The 19,619-nt window shown below is 42.7% G+C and overlaps 1 protein-coding gene across 1 annotated transcript in view; it reads right to left on the reverse strand.

The window, feature by feature from the left end:
* Positions 1-19,619, reverse strand: part of PCCA (propionyl-CoA carboxylase subunit alpha) — a 578,198-nt gene that overhangs the window by 275,199 nt on the left and 283,380 nt on the right. The window contains exon 17 of the mRNA XM_088458152.1: positions 6,147-6,257. Within this exon, the coding sequence (XP_088314278.1) occupies positions 6,147-6,257 (111 nt within the window). The remainder of the gene's footprint in view (positions 1-6,146; positions 6,258-19,619) is intronic.

Here is a 19,619-nt window from a genome sequence, read left to right on the forward strand (position 1 = left end):
ATGCTATATAGATACATCTCAGCCTACGTGTACTTAATGTAATACAGTAGTGCTTTACACCCAGTACTAAACTGACTCTTTTTAGAAACAGCTCACCCCTCTTACAGACATATCATAACACTTTTCTAGCCCTTCTATCTACAGCTCACTCCTTTTTCTCCACCTAAAGTCTATGCTCCCTCTTGCTCCTATATTACATTTACACCGACCCCCCAGCCCTCCTCAGCATCATTGCAACCCACTGAATCTCTTTCTCCATCCTATTTACACCTTCATCATCCACTTCTCCTCACAAACCCCTATCAACAGGTCTCATCCAACATTATTAATATGTTGTCTACAGTACTTATCATCATGCTGCCACATAATCACACCTTCATCGTTATAATAACAATATATAAAACCCATTTCAAGAGTCATCATTAACACCCTCATCCTCATTAAGTCTTCTATCCCCAATCATTGTCCCCTCATGTCGTGGATTTAATTTAGGGGCTGCAGCCCCCCAGTAAAATCTGCCACGCGTAGGGACTGCCTAGCAGTGGCAGTGACTTCCCAATGAGAGTGCTCTCTGCTAATCACAGCCGAACAGGCAGTCCCAGGGGGAATGTGTTTTCTCCTCCTGGGACTGCCAGTCCAGACTGCAATAGCAGAGAGAGCGCTTCCCAAGGGACGCCACTTCCTGTTATTATGGCAGCCCTTACAAGCTAGTAGGGACTGCAGCTAATGAAGTCCCTAGAAGCCAGCCAGTTTGCTAATTTGTACTTATACGTGGGATTGCGACAATGTGCATGTGCACAGCCAGACAGGTAAGTTGTCGCTGCTGGTCCCCTCCATCATTAATTCCAATGCTCCATTCTTAATCATAAATAACCCCTCCATTTTGCATCACTATTAAAAACTGTGTGAGTAAATTGCTATTGCAATTTCTCTCTCCATCTACAGTATTAACCACTCATCCAAAGCTGAGTTGCTGCCAGTACTCAATAATCCGTGTGGCAATCGGAGAACAAAGTGCTGAAAAATAATGAGATGTGCGCCTAATAGTGTAGTATTTTAAGATAAAATAAACTTGTGCTCAAAATAGGTAATGTGTGTACTAAAAATTAAACAATTAATAGCTTATCTGATGTCCAGGTGGTACTTTCAATTTTCAGATTAACCCAAAACGACAACACTTCCAAGGTTTTCCAAGGGGTACTCTTTCAGTAGTAACTTGCTAGGCAGGATCAGGAACAAAGAATTCTGAATTCTTATTCTCTCATACAGAGATCCTTGCAGACAAAATGTGTCCAGAAGGGAATTTGGGATGTGGGATAATAAAACCAGTTTGACCAGTTTTTAGCAAAGTCTCCCAGCACGGGGATCATATACATACACACACACACAAAAGACATGGAAATCCACCATGTAGAGGAACTTTTACTTACCTGGGTGCCCTCCCTTGGGTAAACCAATCTCACCGCAATATATCCAGGCTGCAGGCGGCACTTAAAGGACTGCACAAAACATTTATTCTGACGTTTCATTTCCATATATACTAGCTGAAGCACCCTGCGTTCCCCGGATTGAAATCTTCAAGTTATTAAGGTTTATTATGTGATGTTGTCCAAATCCATCCAGTGGAAGGCCCAGAACAGGCTCCCCCGGGGCAAAGTTCTGCCAAGTGTACATCAACATGAGGTCTGACCGGGTCTCTAACCCCTCTAAAACCTGGCCAGGATCCAGCTGGACCACCACGCTTTGGTGTCATCCCAATTGGTGCAGGGGTGTCCAAATGAATAACCGGACAGACAGACAAATTAATTATTCCATTATATATATATATATATATATATATATATATATATATACACACACACACACACACACACACACATACACAGTCAGGTCCATAAATATTGGGACATTGACAGAATTTTCATATTTTGGCCTCTATTCACCACCACAATGGCTTTGAAATGAAAACAAACAAGATGTGCATTAACTGCAGACTTTCAGATTTAATTTGAGGGTAATTACATCCAAATCAGGTGAACGGTGTAGGAATTACAACGGTTTCTATATGTGCCTCCCACTTTTTAAGGGGCCAAAAGTAATGGGACTATCAACTCAAAAGCTATTTCATGGACAGGTGTGGGCTATTCCCTCGTTATTTCATTATCAATTAAGCAGGTAAAAGGTCTGGACTTGATTCTAGGTGTGACATTTGCATTTGGAATCAGTTGCTGTCGACTCTCAATATGAGATCCAAAGAGCTGTCACTATCAGTGAAGCAAGCCATCATTAGGCTGAAAAATCAAAACAAACCCATCAGAGGACAAAATATGAAAATTCTGTCAATGTTCCAATATTTATGCACCTGACTGTACACATCAGAATGATGTAATGAAGAATGGAACGATCCCTCGTTCCGTTCCCCAGTACATTACACTGCGTCGCATGCGATATCATCCAGTTGGCTTTGCAGCATGGCCGACCAGAAGATATGCCTAACGACCACGGGAGTGCGCAGATTGGCCGTACACACTGAGCCGATATGTTGTTCCCATTCGGCCGGAAACTACATATATGGCCGATACTGCTCCAGTGTGTACCTGGCTTTACACATTTGATTATTGCCATTACACTTAAACTCTAATATTCAATTTAATTAACATACATAGAGTCAAACCAAGGGCTTACCTAGTATTAGTATTTCTGATTCGAAAACATGTGTGGTACAGATTAGCGGGAACAGCATTCCTAATAAATTTCGTATTATCACTTATTTAAAATACATTTTATCATTACCTTTACTTTACACATTAGAAAATGTAATTTGAATTGTAATGGAATTATTTCTATAATTAAACAATTAAAAGATAAATAATAATAATAATAATAATCAGTCAATTCTTTGAAGTATCCAACTCCTAGTGGTAAACCAACTTCACGTATTAGAAGTAAAAAGTGAGAGGATTTGCAGTTCAGCATAAAAATCAAAAGAGAAGCTGCTGTTTCTGCTTAATGGCTTGGCGCCTTATTGCCACCTTTTACAGTACATAAACCAAGAACAGGTGTGGGGCGGGCTCTAGCTGCTGCAGCAGGTCAAGAATGGTATGCAAAAAATCACTGACCTCTGGTTCCTGCCTTATCCCTTGAAATTAATATTAGGAAAGCTCACACTAATCAAAAGCTTACTTTATACTTTAAGAGTGACACATGATGACGTTTGGAATCTAGAATACAGCTAGCCAAATTCAGTAATATTCATTAAACTGAAACAAAACAAAATAAAATGTAGCAGCACTTTGAAGAAATTATATCTCTGATTACATATTTGAGTTTAGGGCATTATAATGAAAGGAACATCATATTAAAAGCAATCTTAAAACATATTTTAATATCCTACTAGTGGTCCCTTTAATAATAGAGGGAAAAAAAACAAATTATCACTAGTATTTTAGAAAGTTCAGCCCTTAGCTAGACTTCAGAAAAAGATACTTACAGTGCATCCAGAAAGTATTCACAATGCTTCACTTTTTGCACATTTTGTTATGTTATAGCCTTATTGCAAAAAGGAATAAATTCATTTTTGTCCTCAAAATTCTACACACAATAATGACAACGTGTAAAAAATTTTTTTGGGCGATTTTTGCAAATATAATAAAACAAAGAAAACCTAAGAAATCACACATACATAAGTGTTCACAACCTTTGCTCAATAATTTGTTGATGCTCCTTTGACAGCAATTACAGCCTAAAGTCTTTTTGAATATGATGCCACAAGCTTGGCACACCTATCTTTGGGTAGTTTCGCCCATTCCTCTTTGCAGCACCTCTCAAGCTCCATCAGGTTGGATGGGAAGCGTCGGTGCACAGCCATTATCAGATCTCCCAAGAGATGTTCAATTGGATTCAAGTCTGGCCTCTGGCTGGGCCACTCAAGGACATTCACAGAGCTGACCTGAAGCCACTCCTTTGATATCTTGGCTGTGTGCTTAGGGTCGTTGTCCTGCTGAAAGATGAACTGTCACCCCAGTCTGAGGTCAAGAGCGCTCTGGAACAGGTTTTCATCCAGGATGTCTCTGTACATTGCTGCATTCATCTTTCCCTCTATCCTGACTAGTCTCCCAGTTCCTGCCGCTGAAAAACATCCCCACAGCATGATGCTGCCACCACCATGCTTCACTGTAGGGATGGTATTGGCCTGGTGATGAGCGGTGCCTGGTTTGCTCCAAACATAACGCCTGGCATTCACGCCAAAGAGTTCAATCTTTGTCTCATCAGACCAGAGAGTCCTTAAGGCGCATTTTGGCAAACTCCACGTGGGTTGCCATGTACTTTTTACTAAGGAGTGGCTACCATCTGGCCACTCTAATATACAGGCCTGATTGGTGGATTGCTGCAGAGATGGTTGTCCTTCTGGAAGGTTCTCCTCTCTCCACAGAGGAAAGCTGTAGCTCTGACTGAGTGACCATTGGGTTCTTGGTCACCACCCTGACTAGGGCCCTTCTCCCCCGATCGCTCAGTTTAGATGGCCGGCCAAGTTTAGGAAGAGTCCTGGTGGTTCTGAATTTCTTCCATTTACGGATGATGGAGGCCACTGTGCTCATTGGGACCTTCAAAGCAGCAGATATTTTCTGTACCATTCCACAGATTTGTGCCTTGAGACAATCCTGTCTCGGAGGTCTACAGACAATTCCTTGGACTTCATGCTTGGTTTGTGCTGTGACATGCACTGTCAAGTGTGGGACCTTATATAGACAGGTGTATGCCTTTCAAAATCATGTCCAATCAACTGAATGTACCACAAGTAGACTCCAATTAAGCTGTAGGAACATCTCTAGGATGATCAGTGGAAACTGGATGCACCTGAACTCAATTTTGAGCTTCATGGCAAAGGCCGTAAATACTTATATATATGTGATTTCTTAGTGTTTTTTTTTTATTAAATTTGCAAAAATCTCAAAAAATGTTTTTACACATTGTCATTATGGGGTGTTGTGTGTAGAATTTTGAGGACAAAAATGATTTATTCCATTTTGGAATAAGGCTGTAATATAACAAAATGTGGAAAAAGTGAAGCGTTGTGAATACTTTGCGAATGCACTGTACTTGCTGTATGTTTGAGTACTTACAATACCACTAAAAAACATTTTCAAAAATGTGTTTATGGTAATGGGCCACAACATTTTCAAAAATGTGTGTATGTTAATGGGAACAAAATTGTAAAAAATATGTATACGGTAATGGGAAACAAAATTATAAAAAATGTGCGTATGGTAATGGGAAACAAAATTTAAAAAAAAAATTGTGTATGGTAATGGGAAATAACTTAAGGTATTATCTCACTGCATGTGTCTAACGCAAGGTATAAACAATTGTATCATTTCTATTCGTCTGACTATTTTAAAAGTTCCTATTACTAGGTTGAGGGGCAACGTTAGACAGGTAATCCTGAACAGAATTGCATCAAATGATCCTATAAAAGATTCCATAACTACAGAAAATGTATATAGTATTACCGGAATCCCCAGTGATAAGGGTGCTATGGAAGATTGTAACTATAACATGAACAAAAGAGGAGTAGAACTAATTCATCATATGATTGGGTCTGATCTCAAATACAAGATGGATATATGCATATGATGTATTTAAAAGCTAACATTTATTTCAAACTAAATAAAACACAGTGTAACATGGCCTGCTAGTGTGAATAAAGAGACTCGCTTGAACCAAATACCAAAATCATACAGCCCTGTGATATATACAGTACAACTAGAGATACTTCCTCCAGCTTACATGTGAGTTCTGATACTATTTGAAATTAATGGTCAATTATATTAACTGTATCACTTAAACAAAGTTTTGCGTAATTGTGTTATCAAGAGCTCTTAAATCAAAATTAGACATCACTGTCGCATTGCTCCATAATACGCCAATATAATTAGCTATGCCTAGAGAGAAAGATAAGAATAGTTGTATGAAATTGACATCTAATTTTACAACAATTACCTTTACCGTGTGGGATGTGTAACAAAGCATTGACTACTTTCCATTTATAAAACAAAGCAGTCAATGAAAAATAATTGATAAATTTAAATGGAAAATTCAATGTCTAAAGTCTTTCCTTACATAACAAGCAAATGAAAATAACAAACCTTTAAATCCATCGGGATAAACCTCTGGAAGAAATTTTGTAGTTATATCTCCTTTGATGAAACGAGGGTGAGTGATAATCTCCCGAAGTAAAGGAATATTGTGAGTTACACCTGAAAAATACAACACAGCAATCATGTAGTCGCAAACTCAACAGTTATTATACAACACACTGAGCTTAGATCTACAGCAATAAGGCATTTAAATGACCTAACCTTGGTCTGCCAGGAAACTTGAGTATGCTGTAGACTAGAGGATAAATCTACCTTATCCTCCAATCAAGGTAATTGTTTTTTTTTTTATTACAACATTTACCATTTGTATTAATTTTGTAAAACCCTGTATCTGGTGGTATTGAAACAAAGTAAAATGAAATTTGTTCTGATAGGAAGAACTTGCCCAAACTAGGAGTCTCTAGCTGAATGCAAACGGGATGCATGTATGTGCCTTTAATTGCACCAACATTTTTGCACTATTACATCAAAGTTGGAAACTTTCCAAACAAACCGAATTTGAAATTATTTAATCTATATAAAACTCACTAGTCAATATAATTGTATATTCACTGCGCAGCTAGAATGGTTGTTAGTACAAAATTAATTGATTTCTGTGGTACATGCACTCTTTATACGGATATAAGGAACCACCTGAAATACAGCATGCATGACTGTAGTTACCTCCTGTTCCTCAGGAAGTTGTATTTATCATAAAGACTAAGGGGGAAGATTAAATTCTCAGCAATGTGTCAGCACAATGTCCAGCTGTGTACATCACAGTATATTATGGTAGTGAAGCATCACTACCTTTATGGGTGCGGGTGAAAATGAGTGATGTTATAGGTCGTGAAATACCGAAATCCGAGAAAACCACACTTGGTTTACGGTGACTGAGATGTAAAATGCTGCAGATTTTTCTGTATTTTATGTTTGTAACCTTACACAAGTCATGATTCAGAGGACTGCGTGCGCACTGCCGATGTCGGATGTAGTGCAATCGCAGTTGTAATAGGCGTTCCTGTGAAGTGACAGGGAGGTGTCTTAGCGTACGCACAGAGACGGTCCGTCTTATGGGCATGTTAGGAGAGTGTCGCAGGCATGTTGGTGAAAGTGGTTGTGTATACAGACACTTAATCACTCACATAGGAGGCCATTCTTGGTCTGAGAAACCGCGCCTGCCGTAGGGTTGATGAAAGTTTTGATTGTGCGACCGATGGTGGCATCCCTAACCTCTCGCACTATAAGCTTGGTATGGCAGAAACATATTGCCTTCTGTCTCATGTCATTCTATGTCATTTATTTATATCATAAGTAGTACTGAGTAATATGTTGGTGATTTGTAAGTAAATTATCATATTGACAGAAAGTGGATCCGGCGACTGACAATGGGGATGCGGTCAATATCCTGGCAAAGGGGATGCCGGCACTTAGAATAACGGCGACCGGAATCCCGACAACTGTCACAATTCTGGCGCCAGCATCCCGACCACCAGCATCCCGAAGGTAAGCGGCAGGTTAAAGTTAGGCTCTAGGGGGAGGGTTTAGGGTTAGGCACTGGGGGGGGGGGGGGGACGGTTAAGTTTAGGGTGCGGGGAGGGGGAGATTAGGTTTAGGCACTGGGGGAGGTAGGGTTAGGGGTAGGAGAAGGGTTAGGATACCTACCGACAGGTGTCAGTATCCTGGCCCTTTTGACTACCGGGATCCCGAGCGCGGGAATCCCATACCCAACCCACTGACAATAGCTGTAACTGCAGAAAAGTTACAATGAGCTACTTAACAGAACAACATTAGGTAAATATAATTTATCATCAGTCTCTTAAAGTGAGGTTGGTATTTAAATACAGAGGTGAAGAATGTTGCTATAGCCAATTTAAATGTATTTTTTGGGAGAAATTCAATTAGCCACGGAACTTACAGCAGGCTTTCAGCTCCTGGATCTATTCAATTACTGCCTGAACAGTAAACATGGGAGCTAAAAGCATGCGTTAATTCCTGCGACTAACTGTATTCCCTACTATATGTTCTATTGTCTCAAAAACTACATTTTCAGCAGTACCTCAAAACATCAGGCACAGAATGCTGTATTGGGGCTTTTAATTTCTCTAGGTTACGTCTATTACACATGAAAATCCAGACCACCGCTTATCTTCCTCTTCTAAACTATTCTCAGGATACACTTGACACAAAAGCTGATGAGGGAGGACAAGGATATTATTTTTTCATCTGAAGGCCCAAAACACTAATTGAACCTTAATCAATTCCAAGTCTTGAAAACAAAAAGTACTATTTTTGGTTACTGAATCGATTTAAATAAAATACTAAAAAGCAACAATGATTGGCCCTCTTTGAGCAAGATCATTGATGCTATGCCACAAAGTGACATCATTGCTTTTTAATAAGGCATATTGGTCACTAGTTACAGACAATATGTCTGTTAGGTAATACTTGTTTAATAGTACTGTATCTTATTGTTCCATTCCAGAATAAGTGTAGCACCAGAAAACTAAAAAAATTCTGCATCTTAGATCTCCCATGGATCATGACCTTTGAGAAGGTTCATAAGGCCTCCCCATCTGTGTGAATTACTGCTACTCTACAGAAGAGGAACCCAAAGCAGCTTTTACAGACTACCTGCTGCTACCAAAACATCAGCCAGACATGACCACCACACACTCAAAGGATCAAACAGAGGCCAGCAAGCTATCATTATTACATGAAAACTTTACATTAAATGGAACTATACTATTTTATTGTAGTTTATTCCCCTAACCTCTGACTATTTGACCTGTGCATGTAAGTGAGAAAGTGTCTTAACATGATGAGACTTCAAATCTTATTTACCTTGCAAAATTCTAAAATTACAATATTGAGCTGATTAGACAGTGGAATATGATATCTATAAAACTATACATTATATTCACGTAACTATTAGGCAGCTGTGAAAGGAATATAGACACACTGAAAAGAGACACACACAAAAACAGAAAACTGCCCAGCATGTGTACGTTTTACTTCAGAATATAGCTGCATGTATCTTGCACTTTTGTACTGTCGTTCTTGGAGTAGTGGATCAGAAGCAACAATAAGCAAATACAATATAATAATCACATGCAGATGCAATTTAAAAAGTCCCCCTTGAGAGGTGTCTCATTTTGAGCTGCACAATTCTTATGATACATTAGCTACGAGCAGGGGCGTATCTATAATGGGTGCAGGATGTGCGTGGCACACGGGCCCCTGGGTCCATGGGGGTCCCACACTGCACACCCTGCACCCATAGTATTATTTACCTCTCCGGAGTCCCACCTCGGCGCGGGGGTCCGGCGCTGTAAAAACGACTGGAAAATGGCCGCCGCGGCCAGTTGATTAACCATTTGTGCTTGTGAAGGGAAGCAATGGTTAACTTGAAATGGCTTTAAAGTACCTTGGTGATCCTGCTAAGAGCAGGAGGCCGTTCATATACTGGAGCAGACGGATACCTTGAACAGGTGGGCTGTCATAAAAGCCATAAATTTGGTAAACTCAGGTTGGGGCTGTGGACCGTCCAAAGGGCAGAACCCGAAAATTGGAAATGTTGCTGTGGCTCAGCAAACCTGAGATAACGCTGATGAGAGGGCTCTATAGGTACCTGTAGGTATGCGTCCTGAATATTCAGCGATACCATAAAGTCCCCAGGTTCCATAGCTCAGATGATGGAGCATAGGGGTTACCTCCTGAGCCTAGGCACCTTTAGGAACTGGTTCAGGGATTTGAGATAGAGGATAGGCCAATGAGGACCATTCAGCCTCTGCACCAGAAAGAAAGTAGAATAACCAGTCCCTCGCTGAGATAGTGGGGCTGGCATAATTACCCCTGCTTACCGCAAGGACTGTATAGCTCTCTGGATTTGTAAGGTCTTGTTCGGGTCTGAAGAAGGGCCTGTGTAGCAAAACATGTGGAGATAACGTCTGAGCAATGAGAGGGCGTACCCGTGAGAGACTTCAACTCTTACCCAAGCATCCATGGTGACTTGACACCAGCACTGGGTGAACTGAAACAGTCGGTATCTCACTCTGGGATCCCCCAGATGAAGGCCTGTCCCGTTAGGCTGAAGGCTTATCCTCACGCTTAGAAGCAGGGGGTCTGGAGTTCCAGGTCTGCTTGGTTCCGAGTATGGCGGCCCTCGTGGAGGCCGACAGCCTAGGAAAGGACTGACCTTTAGGCCTTCCCCAAGGACAAAGAGACTTAACAGATTTAGGGCCTGATTCAGACCCACTCGCGAGCGGCTGTCCGCTCGCAAGTGGGTCGATGTTATGCACTGAGCATGCGCACGACGGAGGGAGCTCCGTCGTGCGCATGCGCCAGACGCGACGAGCGAAGGAAAGTCCTTCGCTCGTTGTGTCCGATCAAAGGGGGCGTGCTGTCAATGTTGATTGACAGCACGCCCCCTTTGGTGGGCGTGCCGGGGGCGTGCCTCCCTGACGGGGGCGTTCCCACGGGAACGCCTCCCGTCAGAAGCCGGCCCACTGACATCACTAGTGATGTCAGTGGGAGTGATTTTGGCTCTGATAGAGCCAAAATCACTCCGGAGCTTGCGGTTGAAAACCTCAACCGCAGGCTCCGGCTCGCAATTTCGATGGTCGCGATGGTCTCGACCATCGCGGCCATCAAAAAGCACGCTCGTATAGCCTGTGGGTGGTGACCCACAGCTATACGAGCGTCCAGGAGGACGCTCCATGAAAATGGAGCCCGGCCCTCATTCAGAGCGTGCGCTCTGCTCAGAGCGTACGGCTCTGAATGAGGGCCTTAGTCCGAGGCCCTGTAGTAGAAGTAGCTCAAGGCGGAAATTTGCCGTTTGCGATACTGCCCACGATGCTACAATCTTGTCAAGGTCAGGACCAAACAAGATCTCCCTAATATAGGGTAATCCATTTCAATGCCCATCTTGGAGTCCACCTCTGCCCTCCATGAGCGCAGCCATAGGGTATGGTGGTGGATACAGTTGCAGCCGAAACTCTAAAGGTTAGGAGACTGGCATTCAATGTTGTTACTCCAACATATGAAACTGCATTTTGAATGTGAGTAGCAAAAGGCATCTGATCCCCAGAAGTTTTTGAGGGAAATAGGTCTACAAATGCATCAGCCCAGCACTCAATAGCTTTAGCCACCCCTGCGATAGCCATGGTTGGACGGGCAACAGTCCCTGAAAGCGAGTATATTGATTTCAGGCAAAGTTACCACCTACATATCCATAGAATCAGTCAGAGCAGGGATGGGAGGTGTAGCAGCGCTCTTAATCAGACGAGTAACATGAGAATCCACCCCAGGAGGGGATTCCTATTACTTGCAATGACCCTCAGGGAATGGGAAACATGAGGCCAAACGCTCTTGTGATAACTCTTATCTGGCGATTGTCAGACCCCCGCCATGTGATCCACCCGCTGGTCAGAAAGGGGAAAAACAGCCGAAGACACTTTAATGCTTAAACTGACGGAGATTTGATTTAGGTGCAGGTTCAACATCCTCTATAACTAGGGTGGACATGACCGCCAGCACCAAAGCAGGGATAAAAATACCTGATTTAGGCTCCCCCTCGTGTGAAAGGGATAGGAGTCAGATACATCATCCAGTGCACCCTTGGCTGGCGATCTGTGTTAGACAGCAGCGCAGACTGGGAAGTAACCACAGGGCGTTTATTACACCATCTTGTGTTTCATAGAAACGACATCCACCCAGGGTGGCTGTTGTGATAATCCCTGCAAGGGAAATTACAGACTGTTGTGGTACCTGAGGAAATTTGAAAAACCACTGTAGGGAGCGATAGACTGTCACAGGGGTAAACCGCAAGAACTGCGAGATACCCTGAGAGGGAAGGGTAGCATGTTGAAGCAACCCCAAGTGGGTTACAACTACGGGGGCTGCCAGGAGCTCCGCAATGGGGGCCAGGTCTTGAAAAACAAACCGCCCAAGGGGAATCCTGTAAGGGGCTCGGCACCTCATACATAACCCTTTCTGAGTCAAATCCTCTGTACTCACACCTGCAGCACATGACTTGCAGGATAGCAAAAATTGGTGCAGTATCGTGCTCTATTTCCTGGTCAGACATATCTGACTAACCAGGGCCGGATCAAGGCTTATGGGGGCCCCGGGGCAACTAAGTTGTGGGGGCCCTCTTAAATAAATTGCCCGCAGTGCCCCCCATGGTGGCCTCCTTATAGACCCATTCATCCCAAACTGCAGTGTGGTGTTCCCAAGTACAGTGTTTCCCCAGCACCCAATCCCTACACTTACCTTTTGTTTTCCAGCTGATCCCCGCGGCTTCTCCTGCTGCCTGTTCTCTGTCTTTTAGAGGCCGGGAGCAGCGCTGTGTGGCGTCATGATGTCAAGCGCTGCACCACAAAATAAACTTTATTGCACCGATTTGTGCAATGAAGTTTCATTTCAGCGGCTCCCTGAACGGAAGGAGATAGATCCCCTTCCCCGAACTGCCCACGTACCGGTAGATTTACAGTTAGATCCGCTGCCTGCGTCCTGACGATCACGCAGCTGGGCAGGCAGTGGTACACCTGTGACACTAGTCCCACCTTCGCTGAACTTGTGTGTGGGGGCCCCCTGTATGTGGGGGCCCCTGGACGACTGCCCCTGACGTCCCCCCTTAATCCGGCCCTGTGACTAACAACCATCGTGGAAATATCAAGCAGCGCTATACCGGTCCTGACTGACACTAAGATTAGCTGCAGGGACCCATTATCAGCGTATGTAACACACAGTTCCATCTAAAATATGGCAACATGCAGCACACAACCGTATGTGGCAAACCTCACAAATATTGACAAGGATATGGATGTGAGGTCTCAGAACCACCCTAGGTACACCTGTATTAGGGAAGATTGTAAAGAAAAGGGATAGATATACACTGACAGGTGAGAGAATAAAGCACAGACAGTCAGCACTAGGATAAGTCATATACACTGCAGAAATATATATACATAAACATTACATATAATATACTGCAAATGTTGCTACATTCAACTGCCCAGATTCAGTGTCTGGGAAGGCTATAGCACTGTGTACACTGACCTAAATGGTGAGGTACGCAGGGGGACTGGACTCACTGTCATCCTAGGAGATCTGCACTGCACCATAGAGGAAATGGCCGCCTGGAGACCTCAGAGGAAGCGTGGCCCATGGAGGAAGCAGCTCAGGGACGCCAGACCACATACAGGAAAGGCGCACTGAGCTGAGGGGAGGAGCCGTTAAGACAGGGAAGGCTGCCTCTCCTGGCTAGCAATTAATCCCCGGGACGCCGGTTCCCGCTGCCGGCATAACTCCCTAGTGGTCTAGCGGTCACACGGGGTATACCTCTGCCGAGGGGGAGCCCGCCACCGCTGCTAGCGCCTCCAGTCTGTCCCCAGAGAGACTCCAACCTGCATGCACTCGCAGGTCACCGCAACTTACCTGATCCCCGGCAATCTGTCTGCAGCCTTGGGATATCTCCAGAGCCTGGCTAGTACAGACTCTGGGGTCCCGCCACGATCCCCAGATCTGTACTGGCATCGCGGCGCCGGCGGGGTGTAGGAGGGGCAGCTTGGACGTCCAATGGACAGTCTGACGCTGCCGCTCTGGAGAGTTAAAAAATAAAAAATTAAATTAAAACTCTGAAAATAAAAAAGTAGCTTAGGGGCTGCTAATCAGCCCCCCCTGCGCTAACGGTGGCCCGACTCCGGCCGGGCACCAACTTAAACTTAGGTACCTCTGGCTCGGGCAGGGTTACAGGTAGAGTGGACCAAGTGCATCTTGGGAGCTGAAAGGTTTAACTGCGTGGTGCCCGGATTTGGTTCCCAGCCTATACCCCAAGGTCAATCCTGTGGACCCCCTATGGACCCTGAAGAAGAAATTGGTCGTGCTCTGGAGGTGCGCAAATAAAAATCTCCCGACGCACAAAAAGTCAAAAACCCTGCTCCTAATTGAATAGCAAAAATCCCACACCTGCAGGGAAAACCCAGCGTGCAGGATATTTGCTATTCTCACCCCCAATTGAATATGCCCCTTAGTGTGTTTTTTGGAATGACCTTTACTTTATCAGAATAGAACATGTGCTGACCCTGCAGAGTCTTGTATCATTTCCTGACACTGCTGTAGTTACTATCCCAGGTAATGCACCAACACTGTGTGAATGACACGGCATGTAGAAAGCGGTGTGCAGTGCGGTCTGCAGCCCATAGCATGCATAGGGTAAGGGTTTACAGCTATCAATAGGGTTTTTATACGGGAAAAAAGGAGATTTATGTGCTTACCTGTTAAATCCTTTTCTTTGATTCCATAGGGGACACGCTGGGTATAGGTTGGTGGAAAGGAGTCTGGGCACCACACAGTTAACTTTGTCAGGCACAGCCCAGGGTCCTCCATCACCCTATATCCCGCCCCCAGCCACAGGCCACCTCAGTTACGTTAACAAACCTAAGACAAGGAGCAAGAAGGAGAAGGAAGACCAGCATGCACTCAGGTCCAAGCACAGAAGATATGTGACCAGGAGAACCGAAAGCAGAGCAAGCTCCACAAGCCAGATGCATCAGGGTGTCTCCGAAGGAATCGAAGAAAAGTGATATTAGCCACATCAACATCTGCCTGGTTTAGCTGTAGAGTTGTTTTTATTTACATATTAAAGGAGAGGGAAATCCCCAATTTGTAGTTAGCAGTGAGATGATGAAGATGATAATAATAATAATTATTATTATTGACATCTTGCAAAGAATACATAAATGCAATAAAACTCATTATGCACCAACCTTGTTTTTTATTTTATTTAATATGCTCTTTAGAGTGCTAGACTGAAAAGCCAGGGCAGTGCTATCAACATCTTAAGAATACCCCTTATACCCCTTTTACACCGGAGCTAAAACCCAGGTTATTGCAGGGTTAACCCGGGTAGATCCTTGGTGTAATAGGGGAGAGGGTTGGATCGCCGGGTCAAGTGACCCGGCAATCCAACCCAGTTAACTTGCAGGGTTTAACACGGGAGTAACCCGTGAAACCCTGCTGTGAGAACAGCGCACTCCGGGTCACGATGACATGGAGCGCGCTGCATGCCGGCCGATTGGTCTGGCTTCAGTGGCGCTTGGAGATGATGTCATCTCCAAGCATCCACTTCAACGCCGGAAAAGCAGAGTCTATGCAGAGACGGCTCCGGTGTGAATGGCGCCGACTCGGGAATATCTTGGGTCAGACCCGAAATTTAGGTGTAAAAGTCGTATAAGATTATCGAATGCAAATTTGAATTATTTCACTTTAGAAATACCACCTCTTCTGCTTATAAAAGTTAAAAAAAAAAAGTTCTTCCTTTGGTTATCTTTCAGTCCTCCATCAAGATGTGTTTCCTTGTTCTAGGACGCCTTTACAATTTTAAGAATCCCAGCTTCTTGAACTCTTTAAATGTTTCTATCATCTCTGTCCTTTCACTTTGCAAAGTTCTATATGTGAAGCTCTTAAAGTCTTTGCTGATCGGCTTTGTTATGCAGCCCATGGACCACTTTAGTAGCCCTTTTCGCTGAATGCCTTTGAGGTGAGGTTTTACTAGTGACCTGGGCCTTATTCAGAGATGTACACAAATCTGATGGTTAGCGTACATCTCCGACGTTAGAAGATTGGCGCATGTACAGTCTTCTAATGTGAGATCTCTCACAGTTCCCCAAAGCAGAAGTCTGATTGACAGACTGCAGCCATTTGTGAACGGGGAGGGGGTGGAGCTGGGCTGCATTCCCGTACACAGGGGCGTGTCTTGTGAACACGGAGTGGGTGGAGCTGGCCTGCATTCCCGGACACGGGGGTGTGTCACCAATGTTTTCTGCTGACGCAGACTTAATGACCCCAAACAATGGTCGTGATGGTGATCTGATGCTGCATCTTCAGACACAGCACTCTGGTCGCATATGCTGGTAGGAAGCATCTTTTTCCTACAGATGCCTCCTGTTGCATTACCATATGTACTGTATCCATCTCTACAGTATTAGGTATCAAAATAAATTCCCTCTGCTACTTTAACGCTTCCTATACAACCCAAACCATTCTATTTGACTATCCCACTTGCTTATCTTCATATCATCTTCTAAAACGATAACCCCAAAGTCCCATTCCTCTGATGTTACCATTATATCATCATTAATTCTGTAATCGGTATTTGGATCTTCCTATCCCACAAACATTTTATATTACAATGTACTAAATTTAAAAATCTACACTGTAGTCTGTTTCTCTATTTTCTCTAAACCTTTAGCATTTGATTGAGTACTTTTTGGGTATCAAACTTTTCACTAATCTTTTGCAAAAAGACCTATATTTCCTTGTTGTCCACAAATACCATCTCTAATGAATACATTAGACAAACCAGAACACATGACTGATACCTCACTAGTTACCAAACCTTCCTCTCAGCTTACACCTCCTGTCCTTCAGCTAAAAAAAGTCATCCATTCCACTATTTTAAGATTAATTAAAAGTGGATTTTCCGTTATGCTAATTTTTTTGTAGTCACCATATCATATGAATGCAAATAGCAGCCTGCTGTAATTGAATAATTAATATAAAAAAATGTAGCCACAATACCTCTACTATATAGTATATATGATTCCTGGCAGAAAGGAGCACTATAATACATTACCAGTGGAAAAATTCACAGTATAACAATTTTAATATACAACAAAAATATAATAAAACATTTGCATAGCAAAAGACAAAAGCTCACAAATCCTCACAAACACTATGGGGTCAATTAATTTAGGTGAGAATTGGGTCCTGCGAATTGCATTTGCAATCTACTTCCAAACTTGCATTGCTTTTTCTGGGGAAATTTGAGGCTTTTTGCGCGCAGCTTCCCTGAGCAGGTAAATATTGGGACACAGTGCAGAACCACGGGTACACCCCTCTCGATGAATAATCATGCACAAGGAGGGGTTTAAAATAGCATAATTTGGCCAATAAAGACATGTCCGTTTTCAGGTGAATTTCTCTAAAAAGCTAAATAAGGTTACAGGATGCGAGACAGGTATGTAGAGGTGTTGTATTAACGGGAGAGGAATTTAAGAATTTTTTACAAAATGGTATTAAAACACTGAAAAAAAATTCACTTTACATACCTTTTTCTGTACCCCAAAATGCTGATTACAAACATGTGCAAGCTATAATTTTTCCACCATTAATAAAAAGTGCAAAATTCATCCATTAGACACATTTTAAGAACTTCCAGTACTCTTCTTATGGCCACTAACGGCCTTCTATATGGTCCTGCTTTCTCAGTTGTCACTTTTTGGGGGTCCAGCATGTTTTCCCAACTTTTGACGCACTTCTCCCAGGTTCGTTTTTCTAGAAAAGTCACGCAACCTCACCCGAGTCCCATGAATTGACATTTCAAAGTGAACTTCACATTTCTCAGGTGCGTGCATTTACGTGATGTATGCAGGTTTCCAGATACAAACTTGCTTTAGTAAACTTCCGTTTAATTGAATTGACCCCTATATGCCTAATGTACCTGTTATATAGTTCAGTTTGGAGCAACAGGTCAATTCTGCAGTAGGTGCCCATGGGTCGCTTCACATTAAAGTTTAATGGGAGTGACAGAAGCATTCAGTTATGGTATGAAGCAATCCATGATAATATACAATAGAGCTCAATCTCAATCATGCATACTAAAGTCTCCCAGAATTATCACTACATCTTATAGTCATCTCATTGATCACCTAATAATCCTCTATCCAATTACTGATCATTTCTTGGTGGTGTATCATTTGTAACATCCAAAAAACTACTTTATCACCTGTTTCTAATGTCCAAATCAGTGGACTTTCAGGGCTTCAGCAACAGACGGCTAACATTGCCAGCTCCCCTCAGGATAGCTCCGTCCAGGCCTCATAGCCATGTACCCACTATAACATCAGCTAGTTCTGCCACATAACAGTCCCTTAAGGTTAGATACCCGATCTATTAAATAGGCAAAGAAACCAAACCATCAGGTCAATGTGTGTAATAAGCATAGTAAGTTTAATGTCCCTTGACCTATTACAAAACCATTACAAACTAGTTTATTTATTACCAGTTATTTATATAGCGCACACATATTCCGCAGCGCTTTACAGAGAATATTTGGCCATACACATTAGTCCCTGCCCCAGGGGAGCTTACACTCTCTATATTCCCTACCACATGCACACACATACACACTAGGGGTAGTTTTTGTTGAGAGACAATTAACCTACCAGTATAATTTTGGAGTGTGGGAGGAAACCGGAGTACCAAGAGGAAACCCACGTAAGCACAGGGAGAATATACAAACTCCACACAGTTAGGACCGTAGTGGGTATCGAACCCACAACCTCAGTGCTGTGAGGCAGTAATGCTACCCAGTAGTTGTATGTAACATTTTCAGTCATTAACTAGTTGTAGCCTTTGGCCAATGTTGCTAATTGTGAGGTGGTCTTCATAAAATAAAATTGCAATTGAGTTTAAATTATATAACATACTAACTAAGAAAGAGCCAAAAAAGTGAGACACTTAAACAGGAGGATGTTTTTGTAAACAGAACCAAAAAATGGGGTGGTTCACTCATTGCAAAAAGTCGCTCTGAGTTCTGGGGAGTCATGTTGAATAAGGGTGGGTGATCATTTTGACTAAGGGAGAAACATTTTCATTATTCAAAATTACTTATTTTAATGCAAAATTTTCAAAATAACAAATAATGGACATAAAATGACTGCTACTATTGCACAGTTCAACCAACTGTGAGTTGTTCCATCCTGGCAAATCCATCAAGTTCACATCTGTTAGATCAGCTAATACTGCATGTAGTAGGTTTCGGGGCTGAATGTTTGTAAATAAGAATAGTGAATGGCTATCCATGTCCTATGATCAGATAAGGGTTAACTTTTGCAATTATGGAAGACTGATCACATTGGATTAAAACCATATTGGTGATAAGAATAAATGTGTAGCGAGATAACTAAACCAGCTTAGTATGTGGCACAACAGGTATTCTAAAAACAGGAGATAACCACTGCTAAAGTAATCAGAGTTACTGCATGTCCTGACTATAGATTGATATTGGGCTGCATACATCTAACAGTAAGCCTTCCTGTTTCACAGTTAAAAAGTTACATCAAACATGCACACACATCAGCTACAGACTGATTGATTCCTTAATAATCCATGTTTCACAATATGGTTTACATTTTAAACCTGTGCACCGATTTCCACTGGCCCCTTTAGATTGATTCACTGTTGTGTTTTGAATTCATCTCTCTCTGTAACAATTCAAAGGGGAATACACTGCGATATATCAATAGTAAATGTTGATATTATTTTGTGAAATAAAAATTATATTAGCTGAAAACATCGAAATTTCCAAAGCGGCATAGGAAAAATAGTAAGATTCAGTGCTACAGTTTTCACCATACATCAGAATGTAAAAGGTTCACTCCTGCAGCAAGTTCTGTACCTTTCTGACACAAAACT

The sequence above is a fragment of the Taudactylus pleione genome, unplaced genomic scaffold (assembly GCF_031769625.1).
Source record: "Taudactylus pleione unplaced genomic scaffold, aTauple2 ptg000041l, whole genome shotgun sequence".
Taxonomy (NCBI): Eukaryota; Metazoa; Chordata; class Amphibia; order Anura; family Myobatrachidae; genus Taudactylus; species Taudactylus pleione.